The 27,668-nt window shown below is 34.3% G+C and overlaps 1 protein-coding gene across 1 annotated transcript in view; it reads left to right on the top strand.

Moving 5' to 3' along the window:
- The first annotated feature begins 456 nt into the window (after positions 1-456).
- The window catches only part of LOC136040884 (alpha-tubulin N-acetyltransferase 1-like), a 36,578-nt gene continuing 9,366 nt past the window's right edge, over positions 457-27,668 (top strand). The window contains exons 1-4 of the mRNA XM_065725291.1: positions 457-615; positions 17,627-17,779; positions 22,619-22,790; positions 27,489-27,636. Of these exons, the coding sequence (XP_065581363.1) occupies positions 566-615; positions 17,627-17,779; positions 22,619-22,790; positions 27,489-27,636 (523 nt within the window). The 5' untranslated portion in view covers positions 457-565. The remainder of the gene's footprint in view (positions 616-17,626; positions 17,780-22,618; positions 22,791-27,488; positions 27,637-27,668) is intronic.

The raw sequence follows: 27,668 nt of genomic DNA, 5'->3' as shown, positions 1-27,668 counted from the left end.
AAATTGACCAATTACGGTGTTTCTCAGACGGCGTAAGACATTCAAGGTCAGTAGACTCGATGAAAAGGGCTTCAAGGTCGGCAATATATTTTGGAAGAAATATATTATTTATTTAATAATACCAAATGCAACAATCTCCATAAAGCTTGTTGTGCTAAGAAACCATAAATGAACAACTAATAATACAAGGGTAAAAAAATTTTTTTTAACGGCGATTAAATTCTTAAGTTGCCTTATCAAACTAGATTACTCAAGATGCGCAAGGTTGCAAAGTTTCTTCAGATTGATAGATTAGTTTAAACTGTTACCAGTGGAGCCTGGAACTTCAAGAAAAAGTTGGAAAACACTGGTTATTTTGTTTGATAGAAGCGATACTGTAAACACGGCTTTACAGAATGCCAATGTGAAAATTGGCTCGTGCTTGTATCTTGAATTATTTAAGATGAGCCAACGTTGTTCAATAGACAAATTTAAAGGAAATTGGTTAAATTCCATCTGGAAAGGCTCACTGTGACATAGGCCTAGGATAATAAGTAAATGTAGCCTATAGAACCTGTATTTCAGAATGGTAGACACCATTGAGATCAGAGTCTTACATGGAAACAATATTAAGAGGTACCTAATAGGCTAATGTATGCTACTGGTAGTGTGTAATGTTTCTTAAGGGTGATTCAGTAATAAATCCCAAAATAGCCTATAGGCTAGCCCAATGAATTTTCCCTAGTGCTGAAATAAGAAGCAAGCTGCATAAGCAAGAAACTTAACTATATGTTTTATTTGGACAGTAGCCTACCATATGAAGGAAGCCAGAAGTTGAGACCAGCAGCCTTTTGGGTAAACCAATGAAGGTTTAGATAACAATAGCTAGCTAAAAGGTGGATGTAGCCTACTGCTGAATATAACAGTAAAATTCTAGTTAATTGACTTCTTGCTATCTTGGAAAGGGTTTAGGTTAGGAAAATGAATCTTTCAGTGATGGGTCAACAGGCTTAAGTATGTCCTTGGAAGGTATTTTAAAGTAGGCTACCCACCTCTACTCCTTCTCCCTCTAGAGGGCCCTGAAATTTGCCTACATGACAGGTCTATTACCTATTGAAATTTTGACAAAACAACATTTTCCCTTAATTTTCAGTTACTAGTTGCTTTTTCTCTGCCTTTAGTTCTGAAAATGCAATTGTTGTTATTTGAGTAGAATTTTGAGCCATATCAGTGTTTTTTTTTTTCAAAATTTAGGGAATGTATTTGTATATCTTTAAAACCTTATGAAATAGATCTTGATAGTCTAGAAAGATGGGCTAACATGTGGCTTCTGACTTTCAATGTTGACAAATGCCATGTAATTCATTTTGGCAAAAATAACAAGCATCATAAGTATTTCCTTCAAGACAACTTCCTTTCTGCTGTTGAGTTCTTATGAAGTTATATAAGGTGCTTGTATGTCCACACCTGGAGGTTGGAATGTCATTGGCAGCCCCTTTCTTCAAAAAAGATAGGAAGTCGCTTGAGGATGTCCAGTGTCATGCCACTAAGATGGTTACCAACATGAATAAATTTCCAGACAAAGAAAGACTACATTGTTTGAAGCTGCCAATGCTGACATACTGACGGAAAAGGGGTGACATTATTTTAACCAAAAAAATCCTCTCTAAAAATACCCTTCCTGGTCTCTTTGCACAGCCCTTGAATTCTGGTACTAGAGGACATTCTTTGAAGCTCTCCATGCAGTGTTCCACAAGTAGACATAGAAGCCACTTCTTCAGCCAAAGAATCATCAATATGTGGAACCAGCTCTCTGAAGAAACAGTTTCTGCTACTTCAACTGACATGTTCAAGTCCCACCTTGATAGGGAATGGCTCTGCCAGGAGTTCCTTTACAATTGGGAAGCTGCAGAGTCCTCCACAAGAGTCTAATCTAACAGCCACAATCTACACCAAATGAATTATTTTTTTTCTCATGGAGCATCAAAAGGATGGATAATCCTTATATCACTCCAAGCTGCAATTTAAGGTAAGGTAATTTAAGGTAATAGAATTGAGCAAACTTATGAAGCTGAAAACAATTTTGTTATACTTCAATTGAGCAGAAGATCTATTTGCAAGGTTTTACTTTTATAACATACATATTTTTAAAGGTCAGGGCCCTCTAGAGAGAGAAGGAGTAGAGATAGTTGCTTCAAAATACCTTCCCAGGACATACTTTAGTCTGTGGATTCATCCCTGAAAGTTTCATTTTCCTAACCTAAACCCTTTCTGAGATAGCAAGAAGTTGATTAACTAGAATTTTACCAATATAGCTTTTAACATTGTTTTCAAATGTAATTAATAGACCCCCCCAATAAAGCCAAAGAGGCTGGTAAAATTATAGCAGTTCATATAACTGGCTTTCCTATAAAGTGAATATACCACTTAATGTCTTTTTTATGCTCTTTATGAATATAATAATCACTTCTACCTTAAATTGAGATCTAAGCACTTTTTGAGCTCTTAAAAATGACAAATTTTCAAAAAATTATGACAGTTCATATAACTGACTTACCAATAAAGCAAACATACCACTTGATGCCTTTTTTATGTTCTTTACAAATATAATAATTGCTTCTATCACAAATTCAAATTTAAGCACTTTTTGAGCTCTTAAAAATGATGAATTTTAATTAAAGTGTGACTTAGATAACTTCGAAGACCACACTGCCTTCCCATGACAAAAGTAAAACAGTTCAAAATAGGGATGAAACCTTTTTATTGACAGTGAAGAGATATAAAAATTAACTGGATATTTTGAACACATATACAGTGTTCATGATGATGAACACTGTATATGTGTTCAAAATATCCAGTTAATTTTTGTACCTGTTCACTGTCAATAAAAAGGTTTCATCCCTATTTTGAACTGTTTTACTAAAGTCTGACTTATTGCTCGTTTTCCACAAAATAATACCATGTTTTCTCAGTGCCATCTTCTCCATCATTTTTGAACAAATAATGTTGCATTTTCTCAGTGCAAAAATTATTTATAATAAGGTTAGGTTAAAAAGTGCTTAAATTTGAATTTAAGGTAGAAGTAGTTTTTATATTTGTAAAGAGCATAAAAAAAGGCATGAAGTGATATGTTCACTTTATTGGTAAGCCAGTTATATGAACTGCAATAATTTTACCAATAGGCCTCTAGCCCAGGGCTATTTACAAAAATCAAGAATCTTTTCAGCACCATCTTTTCCATCATTTTTGAAGAAATAATCTTGCATTTTCTCAGTGCTAAAATTATCTACAATAAGGTTAGGTTATAACAAAAAGAGAAGTCACCAATGCAACAGCACAAACACATTAAAAAAAGAAAAGAGACAGAAGGAGAAAAGGAAGACTGTTTTCCTAAATTAGTGATTAATATAGACCACCACTTGAATGAGGCCTTAACCCTACTCATCCATACAATCACATAGGTCAAACAGCATAGCCATACACATTCAACCATAAATAATTATCAGCCACAAATAAACAAATAATTCAGAGGCAACAACCCAAAACAAGGGCTCATCAGGAGAATACACTTGCCTCTAGGGTTTTGGCACTTTAAATTCTCTACCCAGTCAAGTGTTATGCCTACCACAGAATACCTGTATCCCCGTGTCAGGTATCACCCCAAAATATATGCCTATGAAAAAAATGAAAAAAACAAGCAAATGTAGAATAACCAAGTAACACCAAAAGAAGCTTATCCTGTTAATATATTCCTCTGTTTAGCAGCAGTAGGTAAACTAAATGTGATAAATTATGTTAAAAATTATGTTAAAAAGTGTTTTAAATTTGAATTTAAGGTAGAAGCAATTATTATATTTATAAAGAGCATGAAAAAAGGCATCAAGTGATATGTTCACTTTATTGGTAAGCCAGTTATATGAACTGATATAATTTAGCAATAGACCTCTAGCCCAAGGCTATTTACAAAAATCAAGAATACACTAGGGTTATAGCCTGATAATAAAACTCTAACAATTTTCAAAACAGTGTTTCCACTTTTTTTAAATCCCTAATAAAGAATTAAAAAACCCCTAGAAATTTCCATCTTCAGTTCTGAAATTATTAAAACTTGTCATTTTCCAATTACTCCCTAAACTGGTTCTCCCCATCTCATTGTACCTGTGAAAGGTAGCATATTTTGGCTTCTTAGATTGAAGACTAGCTGTCAGCACCATAATAGAATGTCTTATCATGCCATTTAAAATGCTTTTTAATCATCAACCAAATACAAATGGCTTCAAATAATATCAAGCAAGTAGAAAAGGAAATGTAATACTGTAATGTAGATTACAGTATAAGATGTTTAACACTGTTCACTTGTAATTTGTAAAATGTAATCAGACCTCATCTTCCTCTGATGTGTCTTCACCATTTTTTTGTATGATGGCTGAAGCTTTCATCCTTCTCATGTGTTGAAGTAACTGATCATCTTCACATTCTGCTCTTTCTTGTGCCCTTTTCATTCCATATTTTGTTTGTAGAATCCCTTGCAAGGTTTCTGTTCTCACTTTATTCCAACAGTCAGTTTTTATTACTTTTGCAGCATTGAGAAACTTATCAACAATGACATTTGAAAATGGAAGGGTGAAAATAAATAATACTGCCGGTTTCAGAATAGAGTGCAATTCTGTTCTGGCAGCACTTTTTTTTGCCAATACCAAACACTAGTAGGTCACTGCATCCATTGTTTCAATGTTTTCAATATTGACAAGGCTCTGCCTCTTCCATTCCTACTCAATTTTGGTTCCATCCTATGGGACCTTTCCATTCTTCCTAACAAAATGTAGCAGAGAGACAGGTTGAAGTGACTGGGTTGGGTCAAACCAAGGCTTGAGAGGCACAGCTGTCCCACTGCCCCATAGCAAATTACACCCCTCCTTGAGGAATTAAATACAAAAAAAAGTTTTGTCAACTGAAAGTAAGTAGCAACATTTAAACTTAAAACAAACATAAATTATCAAGTGTATAAGGGAGGTTGCCCAGCCTCCATACCTCACTCTATGCCAAAGTCTTTTAGTACATTACTTTTAAAAAAGCTTCTCATTTTAATTAAATGAACCTTGTGTTTCAAATGTTGCTCTTAAAGAATTGGGATGGAAGTCAAACATTAGTGTAAAGAGTAAGGTATTGAGGAGGGGAAGCCCCCCTTGTATAAATAGCAATGAAAACCACACTACCTTTCCATCACAAGTATCACAAAATGTTTTGAAAAAAAATATCATTTTAGTTGCATTCATTGTATCCTGTTGTAAGTTTTTCTTCTTATATACTTATGTCTTGTTGAGGACAGCTGTTGGACCTAAGGCTGAAATATTCATTCTAATTTGTTTGCCACTGTCTTGCAAAGGATTTCCCTATTGTTCTTCTTGTGTTTGGTGTTTCTCTTTTGTATATATAATAATTTCTGTTTGTTTTAAGTTTTAGTGTTGCTCCTTACTTTCATTTGAAAAAGCTAGTTTATTGTTTTTTATTGTAATGTTTTTTATTATTTAATTTCTGATTCTTTTTTAAATATTTTTGGGAAAACTGCCTCTTCTTCCATGGAAAATTGCCTTTCCTCACAGAAATTCCCTCCATGGATAGTTCCTCCCACTTACCCCCCCCTCCTGTCTTCAGGAAAATTTCACCAGGACAATTCTAGTCTCTCTTCAGTCTCTGACCTGTTAAGACATATTAAGACCTTTTGATTAAGTAAGGCTTAAACCTGTGTTGCAAGACTAAATGACGAAATCAAAACAATTTTGTCCTGAATGCAGATTACAGGTTACTTCAAACGCAGTCAAATGTGTTAATTGCAGTTCTTGGTTCCATGCAGGGACTGAAAAGTGTGCTAAGATAGAATAGAAATCACTAGTTGGAATAACTCCTGGATGTGCCTAGATTGCTCTACTAACTCTAAGGTAAATTGTACTTCTTTTCCAGTGCTTTCTATCCCCCCAAGTGGAACTTCTCGGACACCCTGTACCCCTGTTGAAAGAAGAAGGATTCTTAGGATTCTAAGTGATCTCAGCAGCCCTAAACATTTTCAGACACTCTGCTCAGCCAGTTTGCTCTATTGACTGAAGAACCAACCGTTTCTAACAAGGCTGGCACTAGTTTGTGTGATCCTACAATTTCCCTTGTCCCTCCCCAGCGCCAAGGCTGTTCTGATGGGAAAACAAATGCATCTTGCCAAACAATTGACTGTAGCATTGACAAATCAGTTCAAACGGACACTGTCCCTACAACCCCCATCTTACAACCAGATATTACCAAAATCTTGGTTTTACAGATTCAGATTCATTTATTCAAAAATTCATATACATCAAAATCTTCAACTTGCCCAAATGGAGAGACAAGCTCGACTACTGGGCAAGACATATAAACAAAATTTGACAATCCTCATTGATACAGAACAAACAAAAAATGAACCACTATTTCATCAATAAAAAAAGAGTATCTTTAATGAGAGTATTTAAGGTGGAGTAAGTGGAGTGAGGCCAAAAAAAAAAAAAAAAAAAAAATTTACCAACTGTTCTTGCAAGCAGATTCTATTATATAACTTTTGAATCGTCTCTTGAAAGATCCTTTTGGTAACTCAACAAATTGATTTAATGAATATTTGTTGGCTATTGATGGGATCATATACTGGAGGTTGAAACGGGATCTTTCATTTTTCACCAGAGGTAGTTTGTATGGGTTAACACATCTAGTTATCAGTGAATTTTGGTATTTGGACAGTAAATTCTGGTCAAAAAAGAAATTATGTACATGTTGAATCTTAAAAAACCAACTAGATAATAGGAGATTAGATTTCTGTGTAAGAGTCATTATGTCTAGAAACAGGTAAGAGGTACGTGTTTCAGAGTGGATATCTGTACTCCTCGGTGTTGTAAAAACTTATCTAGAATTCGAATAGCTTTGTTTTGCAGCGTTTGTAGTGGTTTAATATGTGATTTAAAAGTCAGCAAAAATATAGCTGAGCAATATTGGATTTGTGCATCAATTAGGCAAAAATATAGGATTCTTAGAACCTTGTATGAGAATAAAAATTTTAGTCGGTGGAGAAAACCTATATATCTTGATAATTTTAGTCTCAACTACGAAATATGTGTTTTAAAATTCATGGTAGGGTCAAAAACGATACCTAAATATTTTGCTGTGTATACTCTTTGGATTTCATGAATAATATCAATGGTAATTTCATTCAGAGAAATATTTTTCAACTTTTGATTTGATCTTCTATAAATAATAAATTCTGTTTTAACAAAATTAGGGACAAGTTTGTTAATTTGGAACCAATTTGTGATGGATTTTGCAACTTCAATCAGTTTTTCTTTCAGTGCATCTAATGTTGGTGCTTTTAAACTTGCTGCAGTATCATCCGCAAACATAATTGTTAATGCATTTTCAGGAGTAGATCTAGGGAGATCATTTATATATATATTAAAAATAATAGAGGTCCTAAAATTGAACCTTGCAGTACACCGATATTATTATTCGATGTCTCAGACGAATATTCACTATCAATATCTACCACAAACCTTCGATTGTGCAAATATGATTTGATTAATTTTAAAGGTACTCCTTTTATTCCCGTATTTTCAAGTGTTTTAAATAGAATTTCGTGATTTAAAGTGTTGAAAGCCTTCTTAATATCAAAAACAATGTAGCTGCTAAACAATCATCATCTAAAGCATCATTAATGAAAATATGTGTTGCGGCGACAGCATCTTCTGTCGATCTATCTTTTAAAAAACCAAACTGGAACTTAGAAAAAAAATTATCTTTTCCAGAAATGATGTAAGTCTATATTTCATTATTTTTTCAAAAACGATCAAAATTTTCAATTTTAGCCAGTGGGGAAAGGAGTGCAATAGGACGGTAATTATTTGGATCTTGAGCCTCCCCTTTTTTAAATATAGGGATTATTTTAGCCTTTTTCAGAAGATCAGGGAAGACACCATTTTTTATGCTCTTATTTATAACATCTGCAAGAGGTTCATATATTACTCCTGATATTTTCTTTAAGAGAATTGTCGATATATCATCTACTGAAGCCGAATTTCCTCTCTTTAAATCACTAATGGCTTTTTGGTATTCATCAAATGATACTGGTATCATATACAGTGATTTATTTTCGTTTTGGGGCATAAATCGTGTATAATCTGATGACTTATCCAAAAGATCGCTAACCAATTCTTCACCAATTTTACTGAAATGCTTAGCAAATAATTCTGCGATATCCTTTTTTCAGTTGATTCATTATCGTCATTTCCATTATTAAGAAAAGTCGGTATTGCTCTTGATTTATTTTTATTTAATTTATCACGCAAGATTTCCCACATTTTCTGCTGGGACGCAGCTGAAGATATTTCCTTCTCATAATAATTTCTTTCACTTTCTCTCAAAGTTCTAGTCAGAGTATTTTTGTACAATTTGAATTTCTGGATGTTTTTATCAGACGGATAGTTGCATTTAATTTTGTATAGTCTATTTTTTTCATTAATAGATTTTAACAGTCTCGGGGATATCCATGGTTTTTGTGGCATTGACTTGGGTGTTTTCCTTTTAACTTTCGGACATATATCATTATAAACATCATTAAATGATTTATCAAACATTTCCAATGCCTTGTTTGCATCCTCAGTACTGACTACTTCCTTCCAATCTATATCTCCTAGCTTAATAATTAAACGCGCAATTGATTCATCATTTATTATACGACCTGTTTTTTCATTACGTTTATTTTTTTTAGATCTGGCCAAAATTAAATTCAGAAATTATCACACCATGATTTGAAATATCGTTTAATATGACAAAAGTTGAAAAACAAATACTATTAGAAAAAATATTATCAATTAATGTTGCTCCAATATCATCTATTCGAGTTGGAATCAGACATGATGGGAGCAGTCCTTGACAAAGCATTAGTTCTAAAAATTCTCTTATCTTCGAATCATTTTGCTTTGCTTGAATTTTCATTAGGTCTAGGTTGAAATCACCAAAAATAAATATTTGCTTATTCATCTGTGACATTTTATTTAATAGAATTTCAAATTGCATCAAAAATTGCCGGAAGGTGGGCGATATAAAGATATCATGATTGTTGATTTTTTATTAACTTCACATTCCAGAATACACGTTTCAAAAATCATTTCTACATTCCAAATCATTAAGTCTCGTCTTATTTTTGATTTTAACTCTTTTCTTATGATAAATCCTAATCCACCATGCTGATGGTGTTTTCTACTCTCGTGAACAAAATCATAATAAAAAAAACTTTACATCATTAATATTTCTATCATTTAAGAAAGTTTCGTTTACCGCTAAAGCTTCAGTTTTATTTTTATTAATTATGTCATTTATGAACTCAATGCTATTAAGTAAACCTCTGCAGTTAAAGCTAGAAAAACGTACATTACTGCATGTGGGGATAGAATCATCCATAAATGAATATTTGTTTTTCGGGCTATCTTCCAAAATTACTGCTTCATCATCCTTCGCATCTTTCAAGCATTCCAGTATATCAAAAGGATTTTCCTCTAACAGTTTAGTTCTGCTTGCAAGATCAGGTAAATTATGTAAACTCAATATCATAAATCAACAAAAAAGCTTCACTCCAGTTAATCAACGATTTAACAAAAGACCGCTCAAAAAAGAAAACTAAGCTAATCACATATAACAACCGCATACATCGGAGAAATCCATTGCGTTTCGGTGGAAGTATGTTCATTCTTTTTCATTCAACAGAGAACACGCATATTTTGGCAACAATGTGCGCACACCAACACATATTTGCGCATTTATATAATGACTGTTATGAACAAATCCTAGCAAATCACTAATAATGAGAAAAAAAATAACACAATTTATTCGACTGGTGGGACGTTATACCACTTCTTTTTTTGTTTCACTCCGTCTTGGTCCATGTAGCATAATGTGGGTGGTACCGTGGGTGGAATCCATGCAATAAAACCTTTATCCTTCATTTCTTTCTTTTTTTGATTCAGCCTAGCGCGAATCTTCCTGCAGGCTCTACTAACATCATCACTGAAGAAAACTCCATTGTAATCAAATTTTGTCGCCTTATCAAGGTCGTTTTTCCAGGGCTGGTCACGTAATTGTTTATTTGCTTGAAGTACCGAGAATTTGTCATCCGAGTTCATGAGTCGTATTCTCACAAATTTGTCATGTACTTCTCTAACTTCAAAATTAATTTTTAGTTGTAAGAAATTTACCAGTGTTCCATTTTCGTCGAGGCCTCCGGCACTGAGGCAGCCTTGACGAAAATACAAGAAAAGTTAACAGATGCATTAACTTTCATCTCCAATATTTTGACAATTCACCAAAGCGATCTAGCAAATCGACCTGCATATAATTCCATTTTGAATGAGGTTAATAACACTTTCATCTCTGACCATAAAAAAAGTGCAATGTCCATAAACCAAATGAATATTGATGAAGGAATTAGAGGATTAAATCCAGTGATACCTGTCACAACAAGTGACACAAATCCGGAAATTTTCATTGACCTCAATCCACCCTTGATACAGCCTAAATATAATGGTAACCTTGATTACCTCATTACAGATGCTCAAAAGCGTGTGGACATTAACAAGGTGAATAGCCTGCATAATAAGACTGTCTCTTCTGATAATAAACTAAAATGTGCTCTTGCAGGTTCTTGCCAATTAGGAGACAATTGTGTATTTGAACACGTTTTTTCTTCAACCAAGCTCCAGCCAAAAAGTGTTTTCGAAAATAGAATTCGTTTTATCCCTCGTGCCTACCCTGTCAACGTGACTCAGGTCTGAGACTTTTTGCATTCAATAATTGTCTTGTAATGAATCCTAATTGTTCTCCTCGTGCTTCATCCATATCATTGCCCGTCCACCCACCCCCAAATCCCCAAGGCAAATCCTTCTCTTACTCTTATAATTCATCTATTGATGTTGACTCTAATAGTCATCCCATAAGAGTCAAATGTGCTCCCTCCGTCACTTGTTCTGACTACATTAATCTGGCCCCTGCTAAGAATCCCACCACACCCCCTGTACCCATTTGTAATTTAAATTAAGTTAAGTATAAAAATGTACCTTTGCAGGTCGTTTTAAATTTCCCACACTTTTGTTAAGCAACACTGAAAGTCTTAATTTTGAAAAACTTAATGAATTAGACTCCTTTTCTAAAATATATAGATCAGACATAATCGCTATTACTGAAGTACACGCTCAAAATACACACATGTTAAAAATGAATAATTTCACCCAGTTTATTAAACTCAGACCCGAAACCCACCCTCTGGATAAGAAAGGGGGTGGAATTCTTTTCTTTGTCCGTAATGGTTTTTATCCTTCAGAAATATTAGTTCCTTGTCTTACTCCCTTTGATGAAATTTTGTGGGTTTGTGTTCGACCTAAGGTCTTACCCCGTCCTTTCAATTTGATTGTCCTGTGTGAAATAAATGAACCTTCAGGAAAGAATTTAGAAAATGGGAGAACTTCAGAAAAGAATTTAGAGCATGAATTATGTCAAGTGAAGATTTATGTCATGGGGAAAATGTTTTGAATTGTCCTTGTGTAATTCATTCCCTCCACCAGACTTCAGGTTTAAATATAGTCATTTAATCGAGACCTACTAACTATAAATGAAGAAAGCAAGCAAAAGCAATATCTTTCATCTTCCTTCTTATGTAGAAATATTTTGGATCATGGGCAACTGGTTGGTGGTGGTTGTCGTTGTTATGGTCTATGCTCAGGTTCATACAAACCGGTGGCTTGGAAAGTCTACCAGACTGAGTGGTTCTTCTCTGGGGTGGTGGTGCTTGTGTTCTAGTTCTGGGGGGTTTTCCTATGCAAGTAGACAGCTCACCTCTTTGACACAATACTTTCTTTCTCTTCTCTACTGTTTGGTATTTTAGCCTTGTTCTGCTTGGCCATCTGGCATTGGAACAACCTGGAACAGGCATCGCATTCATTGTTACTCCATTCGTGTATATTTCTTGTTCTGGGTACTGTTTAAAATAGCTGGCCTTTGCTGGATATATTGGTGTAAGTGCTGATTTATTTGTGACTGGTTCTAACCTGGGATATAGGTGGCAACTGTTTCTACTAATTAAGCTACCATCTTCCATATGTACCATATGAGCACTCTGACTGCTTCAACTTTATTTTTACTACATTTTTGCGCCATCTGCTACTCTTTTCAGATTTTACCCACACTTTTGCTCTTGGGCACAATTCTTTCAGCTGATTGGTGTTCTTGTCGTGAGCCCTCTGTTGTCTAGCTTGAGCTGTCTCTCTCTAGCTCTCTCAAAAGCTATTTAGTAATTATTTTTGGCTGCAGTTGTGATGGCAATGCTGGGATCAGTGACCATGTCTTTCTGCTCATAAGCAGCTGAACTTTGAATTTTTCATTATCCTTTTACAGTTTGGACTGCTTGACTAATGGTCTGTAACAACTCCTATTACATAACATCTCAAATCCTATTATGTAACAATCAAAATTAAATATGAAGTAAAAGGCATCTGAAACATTCTCCATTGCGTAAGTATACTATATGCATGTGCTATAGTATTGCGTCAGGCTCAGGGGCGCGTAATAACGTCTTGAGGGGCTAGTAGCTCCATTTATTCACCCCTTATCTGTCTGCTCGGACCTTAAAAGCCTACACTACTAATTTTTGAGTTTTTAGGGAAGGAGGAACTCAAAAATATCTTCCTATGACATAATTTATCCTCTAAAATCAATTCTGGTATTTTTATTGCTCTATTTCTCAGCGTTTTAGAAATATTTAAAAAGTATTTAAGCTAGAATTTTAGAAATCTTTGAGTTTAGGGACAAGGGGAATTCACAAACATCTTCCCCCTGACACAATTTATCCTTTAAAGTCGGTTCTGATGTTTTTATTGGTCTATCTGTCAGCGCTTTAGAAATATTTAAAAATTATTTAACATAGAATTTTAAAATTTTTTGAGTTTTGGGAGAAGGGGGTTTTCAAAAACGTTCTCCCATGACATAATTTATCCTCTAAAGTCGATTCCGATGTTTTTACTGGTCTATCTCTAAGCGTTTAAAAATATATAAAAAGTTTTAAACTAGAATTTTAGAAATTTTTGAGTTGGGGGAGAAGGGGGAATCCAAAAACATTTTTCCATGACATAATTTATCCTCTAAGTCGATTCTGATGTTTTTACTGGTCTATCTCTAAGCGTTTTAGAAATATAAAAATTATTTAAACCCGAATTTTAAACATTTTTAAGTTGGGGGAGAAGGGGGAGTTCAAAAATATATTCCCATGACATAATTTATCTTCTTAATTTGATGCTGTAGCTTTTGTTTATCTACTTCTAATGGCTTTGGATTTATGTAAAATTACTTTTACTAGAAGTTTGGAAATTTTAAGATGGAAAGGGGGGAGGATTCAAAGCATTTTCTCCATGACATAACTCTTCGCTTAAAGTAATTCATACTCTAAATTCTATAACTAAATTCTAATACAGCAATTATGCGTCGTAGGTAGGTTACGGAAATGGTCATAAATTTAATCTAAAATCTGGTGAAGGCTAAAATTCTAATAAATTTCTTTAAATTAAAATGGTGTAAAAATATTAATAAAAAATCTTTGCGCACCATGATTGCTAAACTCTTTAGTCTAACCTGATTTATTGTTAATATCACATAGTTTTTTTTTCGTTTTTTTATCGGTTTTAGTCTTGAAAACGATTTCTCTCCAGAAGCAACACTTACTGGAATTTTTAAGAACATTTTTACAATTTCAAAAATTAATTGTTCATTTTGATGGTGGCGCGGGGCCCTTTCGAACATGGGGCTCGATTGGGCCCAATCGGTTCAATCGCCCTTTTTCCATAGTGATATTGTGTCTCCTTAAGTCTCAAGAGGTGTTAAGTGGGCAGCCCAGTCAAGGGTTAATTTTATCCCTTGAGCCTGCTATATGAAGGAAGCCAGACATTCAGAGCAGCAACTTTTTGGGTAGACTGATGACCGTATTACATAACAATAGCTAACTAAATGACGAACATAGTCTACTACTCAATATAACTTTTAGCACTGATTCTAAATATATTAATAACTGCCATTTTTAATGCTCCTCCCCCATAATAGGGCCAAATAGGCCTTTATTCAAAGGCTATTTACAAAAATCAAGAAAATGTTAAACCTATAGCCTAATAATAAAATTCTTACTTTTTAATGTTCGAAAAGTGTGTATCTATCAGATTTTCATTTTTGCTTTGATTTTTTATCGACTTTGGAAAAAAAATGGTAAATATTGAGCAGTTTATATAGTTGACCTACAAATAAAGTAAACATACTACTGAAATCATTTTTTATGCTCTTTCTGAATATAATGATTGGTTTTCTTGCAAAATCAGTTTTAAGCCTTTTCTGAACCTTTAAAAATGATAATTTCTTTCTATTTTTTTGGTATAAAAAGGGTTAAAACACAGTTTCAAACTTTCTATTTTGTTATAAAATCCATTTTGTTAAAGTTGTAAAATCCACAAGCATTTATTTGTCACAATAAAGTTGGATAAGAAAATTCCAAAGAATTTTTTCATTTTTCCATCTGCCATGTTTCTTCTGTTGCTTTTATATTTTTTGACATATAAGTGAAACAGTAGTTTTTGAGCAGCCTAACAATAGGAAGAAAACATGGAGGAATTGTTTTGAATTTTTCTTAATTCAGCTTAATTTTTTATTGGCAATAAAAGAGGCTGTAACGGTTGTCAATATTACCCACCGGCTTCCAAAAGAGTAGTATTGCCCTCAGCCTCCAAAGGCGCTCTTGAGTTCATTAATAATATCAGTTGGAGTGTCATGGATACAAACCTGAGAATAATCAGAGATGAATTAATCAGTCTCGAAAATAGCCTTATTGAAGTCAAGTTCCAGCATATCCCCAGCCAACAAGGCATCAAATATAATGAGGTAGGAGACCAGCTGGCTAGTAGCTCCATTGTATAATCCAATTAACCTCAATTTGAAGACCCAGACTTCCAGAGGTGTACTCAGAAGAAGAGTTCCTTTAAAACCAAAATGCCCATTCCATCAAGGGCAGATAATATTCATTATTATAGAATCAAAAGCAGCTCTTTGATCCTGAGAGGAGAGGAATTTACTTGGCCTACACGAGGCAATCCATATTGCAGACTTTGCAACTCTATTCCAGAGTCCTTGAACCACTTGATTTTTGAATGTCAATGCATCCAACAGGAAGTAATCAACATTCAGATATTCTTCTGTGAGGCAAACCTCCAGCCTGACATGAACGTGTTGGTGCTCTCAAGCCTACCAGCCAACACTGAAAGACATCTATACAAAATAATATCTGCGAGTAGATCACACAGATGGTAGCAAGGCTTATTCCTGACGCATCATTACCAGCAGATTGAAAATCGTTGTAAAGCCAAAAGGAGACTGAATTGGACTCCAGAAGACTTGGCATTCAAAGAAGAAGAATCTTGAAAAATCAATGTTTGTGAATTATACAACTCTTACAAAATGGATTAAAAATGAAATGATAAGTTTGAAACCAATGTTTTAGCCCATTTTTACATCCAAAAAATATAGATAGAAATTATTATTTTCAAGGATCCTAATAGGGCTTAAAATTGAATTTACAAGAAAAGTGATTATTATATTCAGAAAGAGCATCAAAATGGCATTGAATGGTATGTTCACTTTATTCAAATGTAATTTATATGAACTGCTCAATATTTACCAAAAAAATTTAAATAATAGGTAGGCTATTTGTTTAGGTTCATTGTTACCTTCTCCAGAAGGAAATGCTATAAAATTCTGAAAACTACCTTGAACATTCTTTAATGTATAAAAATATCATTCCTCTAAGCAAAATACTCTATCTTACTCAATAAGTTTTCCATAGGCCAACTATTTTCTTCTTTGTTTTTATTGCCATTGAAATCGCTTGTTTGATGTTACATTAATACAAAGAATACCTTCTTACTGTTTTACTTTGTATTAGTTTTGGGGTATATATATATTTTTTTTACAAATTGGCAGTAACCTAGGCTATGAAATTTGATGATAAATTAGTAAAAATATATTGCACAAGATTTAGGCTTTTGTTCACCAGCCTAGCTGAATGGTTTCTGCACTGGACTAGAAATCCTGAGAACAGGGGTTTGAGTCGTGGTGTTGATGGTTATTTGGCTTAGGAGGGGGGGGTCAATAGTGTGACTATAAGATCAGTCAGAGTCAATCCAGGTCTAAATAGGTACCTAGAGAAATCTGGTGGGAAAACAGTAAGTATCAGATTTTTTGCCCCCACCTACACATTGCACTCCCAGCTGAAGGTAGTGAATCAAGAGAATGGCACCTGCACAACGCAGACCATTGTTCAGCATGTGAGAAAGTTTAAGTTTTTTTCAATAGACATAAAGTTCGAGATACTAGCCATTAAAAGGTGGTTTTGACTTCAAATGTGCCAAACAGCAGCCATCCCTTCCCCCACCAAAAAAAACAACAGAAACTCCAATAATTTGATATAAAATTGGACTAATCAACATTTGCTTCCCAGATAATTTGCAAAATTTTTCATTTATAATAAAAGTGGATTCACTAGGAGCTAACTTCTATTATAACAAAATTCTTGCATCACTCATTCAAGATACCTCTATTTTATTTTTTTTATCAATTTACTAATAACAAATATGGTAAGTTTGACAAAGTTTGCTGCACAAAACATAGCAGCAATTCGGAATAATGCTGAAATACAAATTAGCACATCATATATATTACAAGAACAGCTAAAAGATTAAAATTGTTATCAATATCTTCAAAAGATCTAATTTCTTCAAAAACTTTTTTTTTGAATTTCTGTTTACTATCAACACAGGCTACTCTTTACATTATCAGAGAATTTTAAGATGGTTGTCTAATTTCTTGAAATAAGCGTTCCTGGAGTTTCTTTTTCTGTACTCAGTTGGAAGGAAACATCTTTCTATCACTCCTGTGCGCAGGAGATTAGTGTAAAAAATTTGGCGGAGTGGAGAGGGTAATTAAAGAATTTACCAAGGTTAGTATAATGCTTGAAAAAGACTACCTATCTTATTATCCTAAATATTCATGTTTGTATACAATTTCCGAAAGTTCTTTTTATAAAGTATTCTGAGAGTGTTTTAGGTTACCAATCCCTTCTATTCCCTCTTCCCAAAACCCTAAAACGTTTTATAGTCTCACCTATAATTCTCAATTTCTGGCTATTTTGACTCCTCATCCCTGTATGCAGAGCTGTTCCTAGGGTTTGTGGGGCTCAAGAAAATTTGATTTCAGCACCCTCTCACATCTCAAATATAATTAAAAAAGCCAAATCAAAGTTGGCTACACCAACCAAAGTGCCCATAGTAGCTGTCCAGTTACCCTCCCTTTTTAAATGGCCTTGCCTGTATGTGCTGGCTCAAGATACAAAAAAAAAACTATTAAATATTGTCTAAGTAAATTAAAATGACCTGCCAATTAGAAATAGCAGAAAGACGAGAAATTATCATAAATAAACAACCTTCTTTTAAAAGTTGGGAAGCACTTATCACAAAGCTCCATCTTTCATAAAATTTGTGGTTGATAATAATGTAATTCCTTTCAGGTGTTCACGGCAGCTGCAGGACTCAATTGATGAATTAGGATTGATGTCTCAAGATGCACAAGGCCTAAGCAAAACAATAACATCATGTAGTATACTCTACAACAATTCTGATCAGTTTCTCTACATTTTATTTCCTTGTTACTCCAGTTCATGGTAGGTTTAAAGACAAATGATAAACAAGGGAGTAATTTATATCTGAGATAGAAAGTAAAGCAGTAGCTACTGCTTTGTTCACAGCTATTATGATAACAGAACATTCTGGTCCAAGTCTTTCTAGATTTGAGTCAAACGGTTTTTTTTTTTTTTGCTATTCTCATTTGGGCCTTCTATTCCTAGAGCCGAAATCTTTACACTATGATTATTTAGGTCAGGGGTAACTGGACTACTGACTCTCCTGTCAGTTTTGACAAATCGGCCGGAAATAAAATACCAGTAGGTTAAAACAAACTGCTAAAACAGCAAAGTCAAGCAAATAATACAAATGCAAGCAGAGAGGGAGACCCTTAGTCAGCAATAAGCTAGTCTGTATAAAGGAAGCAAAGCAAATTGGAAGCAGGCGCAGAACTAGGTGTCCAAGCAGGGTAGAAAAGGGTTGATAAGTACTTGTGAGCAAGCACAGTTAAAACAAGTCAAGCAAAAATTGCACTGCATACCAAGTTTATAGACGTCAGAGACCCCAAGGAGAGAGCATCTTGTGCTTTAACAACAAACTGTGTCACAGAGCCATCCCGACTCGGGAAATAGTAACATTAAGTATATTTCCTCATTAACTTACAAGCTAAAGTGGAATCCCCTCAAATTTCTCTGTAGGATTCAGCTTCGATACTCTTGCAGGGAAGGAAAGCTCCCGCATGCCAGACATCACTTTGGTAGTACGTCTCTGAACATCTTCAAGAACTGTTATGTCTTTTTTAAAGTATGGGAAGGCAAGAGACATTCCAACTTCAAGCTTGCATAGAAGACTAATGACTTGAGAAGGATGAGTGTAAAGATCGTACTTAATCAGTCCCCTAGTTGAAATAAGACCAATAGCAGACCTCTTAACATGAGCGCTCAATTCAAATTCATTGTCAATAGTGACACCAAGATCTTGCTCATTATTTGCAGAGGAGAGTAGGTGGCCTAAGAAAGAATAAGAGTGACAAGGATTAAATTTGCCAAAGTGAATGATATGGGACTTGGCAGCATTGAATTCAAGAAGCCAAGCCTCTGCCCGTTGATGAATCAGTCCAAGATAATTTTCTAGAAAGGCATGATCATCACAGGAAAAGGCTGGTCCAAGAAGCTTCAGCTCATCAGCATAGGGATTTGATTTACTACTGATAATGGAAGGAGCATCATTGATGAAAATATTAGATAGATACTGCAGGACCCAAAATACTTACCTGAGGAACTCCATTCAAAACATGGGTAGAGGAAGAAAGAATATGGTTACCAGAGTCATCAAATGACTGAACATATTGAGATCACACATAAAGAAAATCAAGGATCCAGAGCAGGAATTTTTTCTTCAAACTTTATTGCCGTAATTTAATTGTAAGTCACTTGTGACAAACTTTGTCAAAAGCTTTAGAAAAGTCAAGCAGAATCATGTCAGCAGGCACCCTCATATCAGGCAACTTAGTGATGTGGTCATAGGAGAATGGCATCAACAGATCTTCCTTAATAAAAACCATGCTTTGATCTGTGTAAAACATTATATGATTCAAGATGTCTAGTAACTACAGAATTGATTATTCTTTCAAGAACCTTAATAACCGCTGATGTCATGCTGATGGGTCGATCATTTTTGGCAAGTTCCTTTCTATTTTTTTAAATATAGGAATGATATGTGTAGTTTTCCAATCCAAAGGTAATCTGGAAATGTTGAATGATAACTTGAACAGGAGGGAAAGAGGTTGATACAAAAAAGTATGACATTCATGAAGGATATTCAGGTGAATGCTGTCTGGACCAGCATATTTATTCAGTTTTAGGGATATAATTCTTGTAGAACTGTTTTATCAGTAATCAGAATTAGTACCATCTAATGGATACGTCATATAAAGGAAGTGTGGGATAAACAATACTAGAATTGGAGGAAAAAACGGATGAGAATTGTTGGTTGAGAATTTCAACTTACAGTTCAGGATCAGCAACTGATTGACTACTATGCAGGATATTCGGGATTGCGTATCTGGTGCTACATTTTGATTGGCATAACACCAGAAAGTCTTAGGGTTATCCTTAACATCCTCAGCCAATTTTTCCTCAAACCTTCTCTTCAACTCCTTTATTTGATTTGTTGTCTGATTATGAGAAGTTTTATGGTCTTCTTTTTTTCTGTAGCGATTCCATGATTGGTGTTTTCTGTTGAATAGCTTACTTATTTTGGTAATTAAATCAGTTAAATTTTTTGCCTGTTTTGCCCAAAAAATTCTGGTGGAAGACCATTCAGCATGCAGAATTTTCGGCTTTACGATAGACCAACTCTCATTAATGCCGTCAGTAATAAGCTGTATCCAGTTAACGTTGTCAAGTCTTTTGAAGACTAGTTTGTAATTGACATGTTTTGTTGCTTAGAAGAAGGTTGTTCAGTAGGCAAACATAACTCCAAAATAATTACAACATGGTCGCTATTACCAGCAGGTGTGGCTGTTACATTCTTTATAAGGTCAGGACTGCTGAGAATAACTAGATCAAGGGTGTCTCCCTGAAACGAGTTGGTTCTGGTATTCTATAATGGAGGGGATCATTAGAGAGTGCAAACAAAAAAAAAAAGAATCTCTTGTACAAAAACCATATCCATCAATGCTTTAGATTTCAGGAAGGTTAAAGTCCCCAAGAAGAACAAGATCAGAACTTGCAAAATTATACGTTACATTTGATACCATAGCAGCCAAATAAGATTCAGAGTCTAAAACAAAGGGAGCACTGTGGCTTCTATAAACAACACCCACTTCCATTGAGAATGTTTGATTGTGTATTTTTATCCAAACAGACTCGAATCTATGGGTAGTCAGCGAATTGAGATGAAGGAGACTAACCTTTAGTCCATCTCTTCCATAGAAGCCCCCTCCGCTGTGGCAAAATGGGGAATTCTTGCTAGAAAATATTAGCCATTAATTTTCGTTTTATCAGGTGGATATGTAAACTTTTTTAGTAAACTTCTGTAATTGACGCAGCCTCCATATCTTCTTTTGTCATACAAAGGAAAGTTTATTAGGGAGGCTATCAACATTTGAGCTCAGGAACTTAATTCCTTGTGAGGCTGAAATCTAAGGGGATGCAGGACTAGAGTAAGCAGGAATCAAAGGACTGATAAATTTGTTGCCTACTGCAGTATGAAAAAAAGAAGAAGAAATAGTAGGTGAGCAAGATGCTGTAGAAGAAACAAAAAAAGGTCAGCATTAGACAAGGAAACCTTTATCATCTCTACTAGACAGTTGAGAGACAAAATTTGGTGGTTCAAGTCCACAATCATTTAAACAGTTTACAAAAACAATTTGTTGAGGGTTTGCCTAATAGGAAATTTCTGACCCAATTTCTGACAGTTTCTGGAAATCTGTAATATATGGCCGAGCTATCTTAAAAATTCATGATAGTCGATTAAGTGTCATCATACTAAGTAATTCGCTTTCCACAGAAATCAAGTTAATGCCTCCGTGATGACTGCACTTACTCGACTTACTGCACTGACTGCACTTACTCGACTTACTGCACCGACTAAACTTTTTTTTTTTCAAAGGGGTTTAATTCAAGTTTTCCTAAGAACACTTGGTACTTTCGTTTTTTTTTGAATGTCTATTCATTTCCTTCAGTCTAATCTCTAACCTTGGAACCATCATGTTTCAGAAATTTATTTACCATGTTATTAGCACTCAAGGCCTTATTGTCTCTCAATCCTTGTAGTATCATCTCTGACTCCTCCTTGTAAAATAAATCTCATTTACATATCTGTAAATTGTAAAAAAGATATTCTTTTCTACATTTTCCCTTACAACTTTATCACGATTTAATACATTTTGAATATATTCTGCCCTTGCCTGCTTAATACTTTCCTTGTCATTAATCAAGGCATAATGTGTATCTTCAAGCAGCACAATTCTAGACTCATCACTTCCTCTCAATTTCGTGCTAATGTATTGCTATTAAGCCTTTGACATCTTTCAGAGTCTTGGGAATTTTTTTCTCCATTCATCCCATTTATTTCTTGTAGGATTTTTTGCTGTGTTTCGCCAGTCATTAACTGTCTTTGATGCAGCATTTTGGTCCATATCTATCATTGGGTCCACAATTGAACATCTATTTTAGCTCTAGATTTGTGTGAAAATCATACTTTGGACAACTTCTAGTCTGGTCTGGCTACTGACTAGTCTAGTTAGCTGAAGTGGATATACAATACAAGGGTGTATCCAAGATTTTTTTTTTTTTTTGGGGGGGGGGACTAACAAAAAATCTTCACAATATATATATATATATATATATATATATATATATATATATATATATATATATATATATATATATATATATATATATATATATATATATATATATATATATATATGTATATATATATATATATATATATATATATATATATATATATATATGCATTTTTTAATTTTTATAGGTCAGACACAAATTCAGGGGGAGGGGGGGGGGGATAAACCCAGCAACCCGCCTGATAGCCAGTAACCCAAGGCTAAATGCAACATTGATACAGTACATAACTGTCATAAATAGGGCTAAAGCAGGTTTATAATGTAAGAATGAGATGAGTGGGGGTGGTCTCCAGCCAAAACAGGTTGTCCTCCAGGTATAGCCTATATTTTTGTTGATTCCTCCTCCTGGCCAAAACAGAATATTTTTGTACATGGTAAGCTTAGGAAATATCATAGTACAATCAACCATGCATAGAAAAGAAGATATAGATTGAAGCAGTTAATACTGACCATGAATTTAGGCTTTGCATTGGTGGAAGTTAACCCATACTTTTCTGTGTTTCAGGGAGGAACAGTTACCTATCGGTTTACTAAAAGTTGGAAGAAAGAAATTATTCTTAATGGGTAAAAATGGGGAACAAAGTGAAGCGTACCCAGTTTGCATTCTGGATTTCTATATTCAGGATGAATACCAGAGATGTGGATTTGGAAAACAACTTTTTGACTATTTCTTAGAGGTATTTTCATTTTTCAGTAATTTTTAAGAAGTTGATTCTTACTGTTTTAAAATGGTAAATGGTTTTCCAAAAACCTGCTATTGGCACATTTTTTAAAGTTTTCTTTTGTGAATTAATTATATTGTTCACAAACAGCAGGCTAAGTTAGTGATTAGATCCATACAATTTCCCGCACAAGTACTTTGACTATATTAACGGACGTTTGCAATTTTTTGTTATTGCATTGCAGCCATTGATGTGAAATTTAAATTTTTATTAAAGAAAAATACTTCAAAGAGCAACTGAGAAAAAACCCTCAGGCTTATACTTGAAGGTCTCTTGTTGCATCTTTAAATTTTTGAATTAATATATAAAAATAGGATTAAATTCTAGTACTCAATTGTCTTTCCACAAATTGATCACAATAGAACTGGTGTCTTATGTTTGCCAGTTATGTTTCCATAGAAACTTTATGTATCTTAGAGTCTCATGGTAAATGATTTGATAATTGGTAATTCCAAGGAGAGGAGACGATTAAACTGCCGTTTATTGATAGACAAATAGTTGCTTATATAACTATTCCAATACAGCATTTGTATGCCTGGAAATCCGTGTGTTTAATAACCTTAATTTGTCACTTGTCTTGTACAAGAACAAAAATGATAACTTGACTAGGAAGGTAAATTGTTACAGCATAGACAAGTGCAGTTACATGGGGAAAAGCAGGGAAGTTTCTTAGCTTGAAATTGGTAAAAAATAAAAGAAGTTTTTAAATGACGCTTCGTCTCATGTCAAGGTCAGGTAAGAGCTTATTAGATGAAGGATTATTTCTGAACCACTAAAAGGCCAAACTAGGACACTTTCTCTTATTTCTAGCAAAATTTGGAATAAAACAAATTATCCTTTATTTAGATGCTTTGATTTCTGATGACATACAAAAAGGCATAAAGAATAAAAATCTGAATTTGAGATTGTTGGATTCACTTTTCAAAATTGTTTCCTAGAAAATGTAGAAGAGATGCCTAATTTTTGACCTCAGGACTAGAATGTATAATTTTCTGCTCTATTTGAGGCCGATGTTCAAGCTTTCCAAGAAGTTTTCTCCCGAAGTTAGGAATGTTTTGTTTTGCATCTTGTTTTTACTTTTTAATATGCTAGAAAAAAGTCGGTCTCCATTTTATTTTCCTGAAAACATCAATGGAGATTTTGCCAACAATAGAAGAACTTTTCTTCTTTGTTTTACAATTCCTTACCCAAGAAAAGATCGTAAATTTATACCTTTTGCTGTTGCCAAGCTAGAGACTGCTGATTGTTATAAAAACAAATTGACATCAGTACTCTTGCTCTGCAGCATTATAAAGTGGAATGGGCCAATTTGGGCTTGCCCTCTCATCAAGTTGGTATCTAATCATATATTTAACGTTTTGTTATATTGCAGTTTCTTACTTATCACCTATTTACTATATTGCATAAGCAAATCATATTAATAGTTGGAAGCTGTCATATTGCATATTCTCTCGTTTTTCTTATTTTGTTTGATCGCCTATCAAAATAAAGGAGTAGTTCAAGATCTCCGGTGCCATTGCCTGTTCTAACCTATATGTAGATACCCTTCACCTCCCATCAAGTGAACACACCTCTGCAATTACAACCAATGGATAAAAATCTATAGAGGATTCCCTATCAATAGCGCCAATTAACGAAAATTTAGAAAGGTCGAAATATATTTTTAAAAATAAAAAAACATTTTCCCATGAAAACACCTAACCTCCCAAAAGGTATTTTGAAAATCTATGGGGGGGGGGCAGGCAAATTCCTTTATCTGTCCCCCTCCCTAGTTAACGACACTGTTTCTTAGTAACTTTTGACTCATTAAAAAAAAAAAACTGGTGCTCCACAACAATTAATGATGTCACTAGATTTTGAATGTGTTAAAGCTCATTGAAGGTATTAAGGGTCTTATCTTAGGAAGATGTAATTTGATGCCACATTTGTTTATATCGTCCAGTCAATCGTTCAATCAGGTTTATTTAATAAAAAAAAAAACGATTGAAAAGTTCTCTGCGATTAACGATTAACATTTCTGTGCACCAAAAGGCCCGTTGAGACCCAAACACAAAGGATTCTTTACATGAAGTAGCGCTACCACTTCACTCGTTAACACAACCACACATCTCCTCAATAAACGAAACCAATAAACCTTAGCGCTAGGGCTCCTCTCTCCCTTCCCAGATAGACCCAAGGCTAACATCTCAGCTGTTGTAAAAGTATGTTCCACACTTTTAATCCGCAGTAGATCGCTTGTTTCAACCATTGTTTTCAGATATCAACCGAACAGATTGTGAACGGAGATGGGAGTAACTTAGAAGAACTTAAAAACGTCTTTGAAAGTTGACTGCCAAATTACGGCAAAATGCTGCAGATGAGGTTTCAGAATTCCATCATAAAGCAGACAAAGAGTTGTTTTTTTTTTATGAAACACGTGCTTCGGTTTTTGATGATGCCAAGATTGCGAAAGAGTTTCAGTTCCAAAGCCTGGATGTGGTGTAGAAAAGACCGATTTTCGTCCAGTAATATACAAAGATACCTCTCAAAATCCATTTCTGACTACTTTATCTTTCCTCTGGAAGTTGTAAATCCAGTTATTTCTGGATTAAGAGTTCTAATTGTTAAAAAATATAGGACACATGGTTAATCTACATTACTGCAGGATATTTTGTTTCCATTCAACAATTAATTTCTTCTAAGGCAATCTCTAGTTTTTCCGTGCCTGAGTTACAGAAGGCCATTGGAGTGTCGTCTGCGGATGCCAGCCGTTTTATATCTTATATATTTTGGCGAATCAAAACTGACAAAGTAATTCAGCTTTTGGGCGAATATTCTCTCTATGGGCAAGTCCATTTTCAAAATGACCGCTTTTGTCGATGTGATAGCCTATGATACGGTTGAAACAGTAAAATACTTAAAAAGGAAATTAATTTATGATTCCAAGTTCTGAACATGATTCTACTTCCCCAATAATTTTTGGGGCAAAATTGTAATCTTTTTGGGGAAATTGAAAAATTTTGGGAAAAACCCAACAATTCCCCAACCCCACAGAAAATATTCTATTGGGATTTGTAAGAAATAATTGAACAAAAACTTCAATTATGCTGAAGACAGCTTTCAAAATATTTACTTCCCATGATATGATGACCTAAAATGCCTTCAATAAGCCTTGAAGCTCAAATGACTTAAAATTGATTCTGTGACTTTTTTGGGTCTTAGTTGTTCGTTTCAAAGTTGTATGCTGTTGAATTTTAAACGGGGAATATGCAACTTCAACCTGTCTGGCTATTTTTGAAGTACCAAGGACATCAAGATGAAAATATTTCCTAATCCTTGGCCCGTCTTACGTCTATTCATACCCGAAAACTTAATTCTCTCAGATTTTTCTTTTGGTTGTTTCAAAACCATAACGTTTTTAGGCATTACCATATTTTTGTCAGTGTTGCCACGTTTAACCGTGAAAATAAACCAATAAAACTGATTAGTTAGATTTATCAGGACTTTTCGTCTGTAAAGATTCAAAATTTGGGAGTTGATTCCCAAAGACAAGTCTTCCTTCAAAGAAAAGCTGCACCTTCTTAAGCTGTTGGTTGCAATATGTTTTAGCTTATTTTTGCCGACATATTCACCCAAATTTATCTCCTGTGCCTCTGTTTTGGTACCAAGACCTTATCTGTTCTTGGATTATGTTTCATCCCGGAACCCCATCTTCCAGCTCACAACAGACCATCCCGTATAAAGTCTCAATAAGTCCCCAAATTGACCCCCGTCCTCACTAAACATGAATGATATCGCAAGAGTTTTGTTCCGAGTTTTGTTTGATTTTTCAAATAAGTTTTTATTCATATTATTTATGTATTTTATGCTGACGTGAACCTCAGCGATGACAAAAAATTTCGTAATCATATATAGGTACTAGTTCTATTTTTGACAAAATAGCACTAGCATAGGATAAAATAGCAGGATAAAAACAGGATAAAATAATAACATAATAACAGGATAAATAACAGAAAAACAGGATAATAACAGAATAATAACAGGATAAAATAGCATAGGAGTTCAAAGTCAGCAACCTTGCTATGAAGTGAATTCGTGAATTGAATTCTGTTCTATTCCACATTTCTTTCTCTTTCAGTTTTGCGCCGGCTTCTGTGAAAAACCTGCATAACTTCAATTGTAGGTTTTTTTTTTCTTTAGAAATTGAATTCTTAATTTTTATCCATTTTTAAGATACACATAGTAGTGTAGGTTTTCACACACATAGTAGTGTAGGTTTTCACATAACCAATTCACACAACCACATTTAATTTACTGTCGTTGGTGCTTCAATTCTAGACCAGTTTTTAGTTTTAGGTAAATTTTAGTTCAAGATTTTGCTTTTTTTCAAAAAGTAATTACCTACAGTTTTAACTGCAACTTGTGAATAAGGATTGGTTTAGAAAATTGAATTGTTGTTTGTATTTTCTTATCACAAGTTGCAACTTTGTACAATCAATGCTAGTTCTATTTTTCTCACTAATCGATCTACGTGCAGAAAATAGTGTTCACTTTAATTTACTACAAATTTTGTTTTGGTTGAATCATTTTTAATATTTAATATTAGTACGTCTGATTAGGAACATCTTTGCATTTACTTAGTCTTAAAGCATAAGCCTCCTTTTCTTTTTGTAGGACACAGAATTGCCAGCCTGTGCAGTTGCAATAGACAGACCTTCTTCGAAGTTCTTGAACTTTTTAGGGAAGCATTATCAACTGAAAGAGTCTCTACCTCAACCGAACAAATTTGTTATTTTCAGTGACTTTTTTCTTCACAATAAAGGTGGGTACACTGATTCTGTTTAGTTAACGTAT

This window comes from Artemia franciscana, chromosome 21 (assembly GCF_032884065.1).
Source record: "Artemia franciscana chromosome 21, ASM3288406v1, whole genome shotgun sequence".
Classification (NCBI taxonomy): domain Eukaryota; kingdom Metazoa; phylum Arthropoda; class Branchiopoda; order Anostraca; family Artemiidae; genus Artemia; species Artemia franciscana.
The sequence above is the reverse complement of the archived record's forward strand: the minus strand, read 5'-3'. Positions and strand labels throughout refer to the sequence as shown.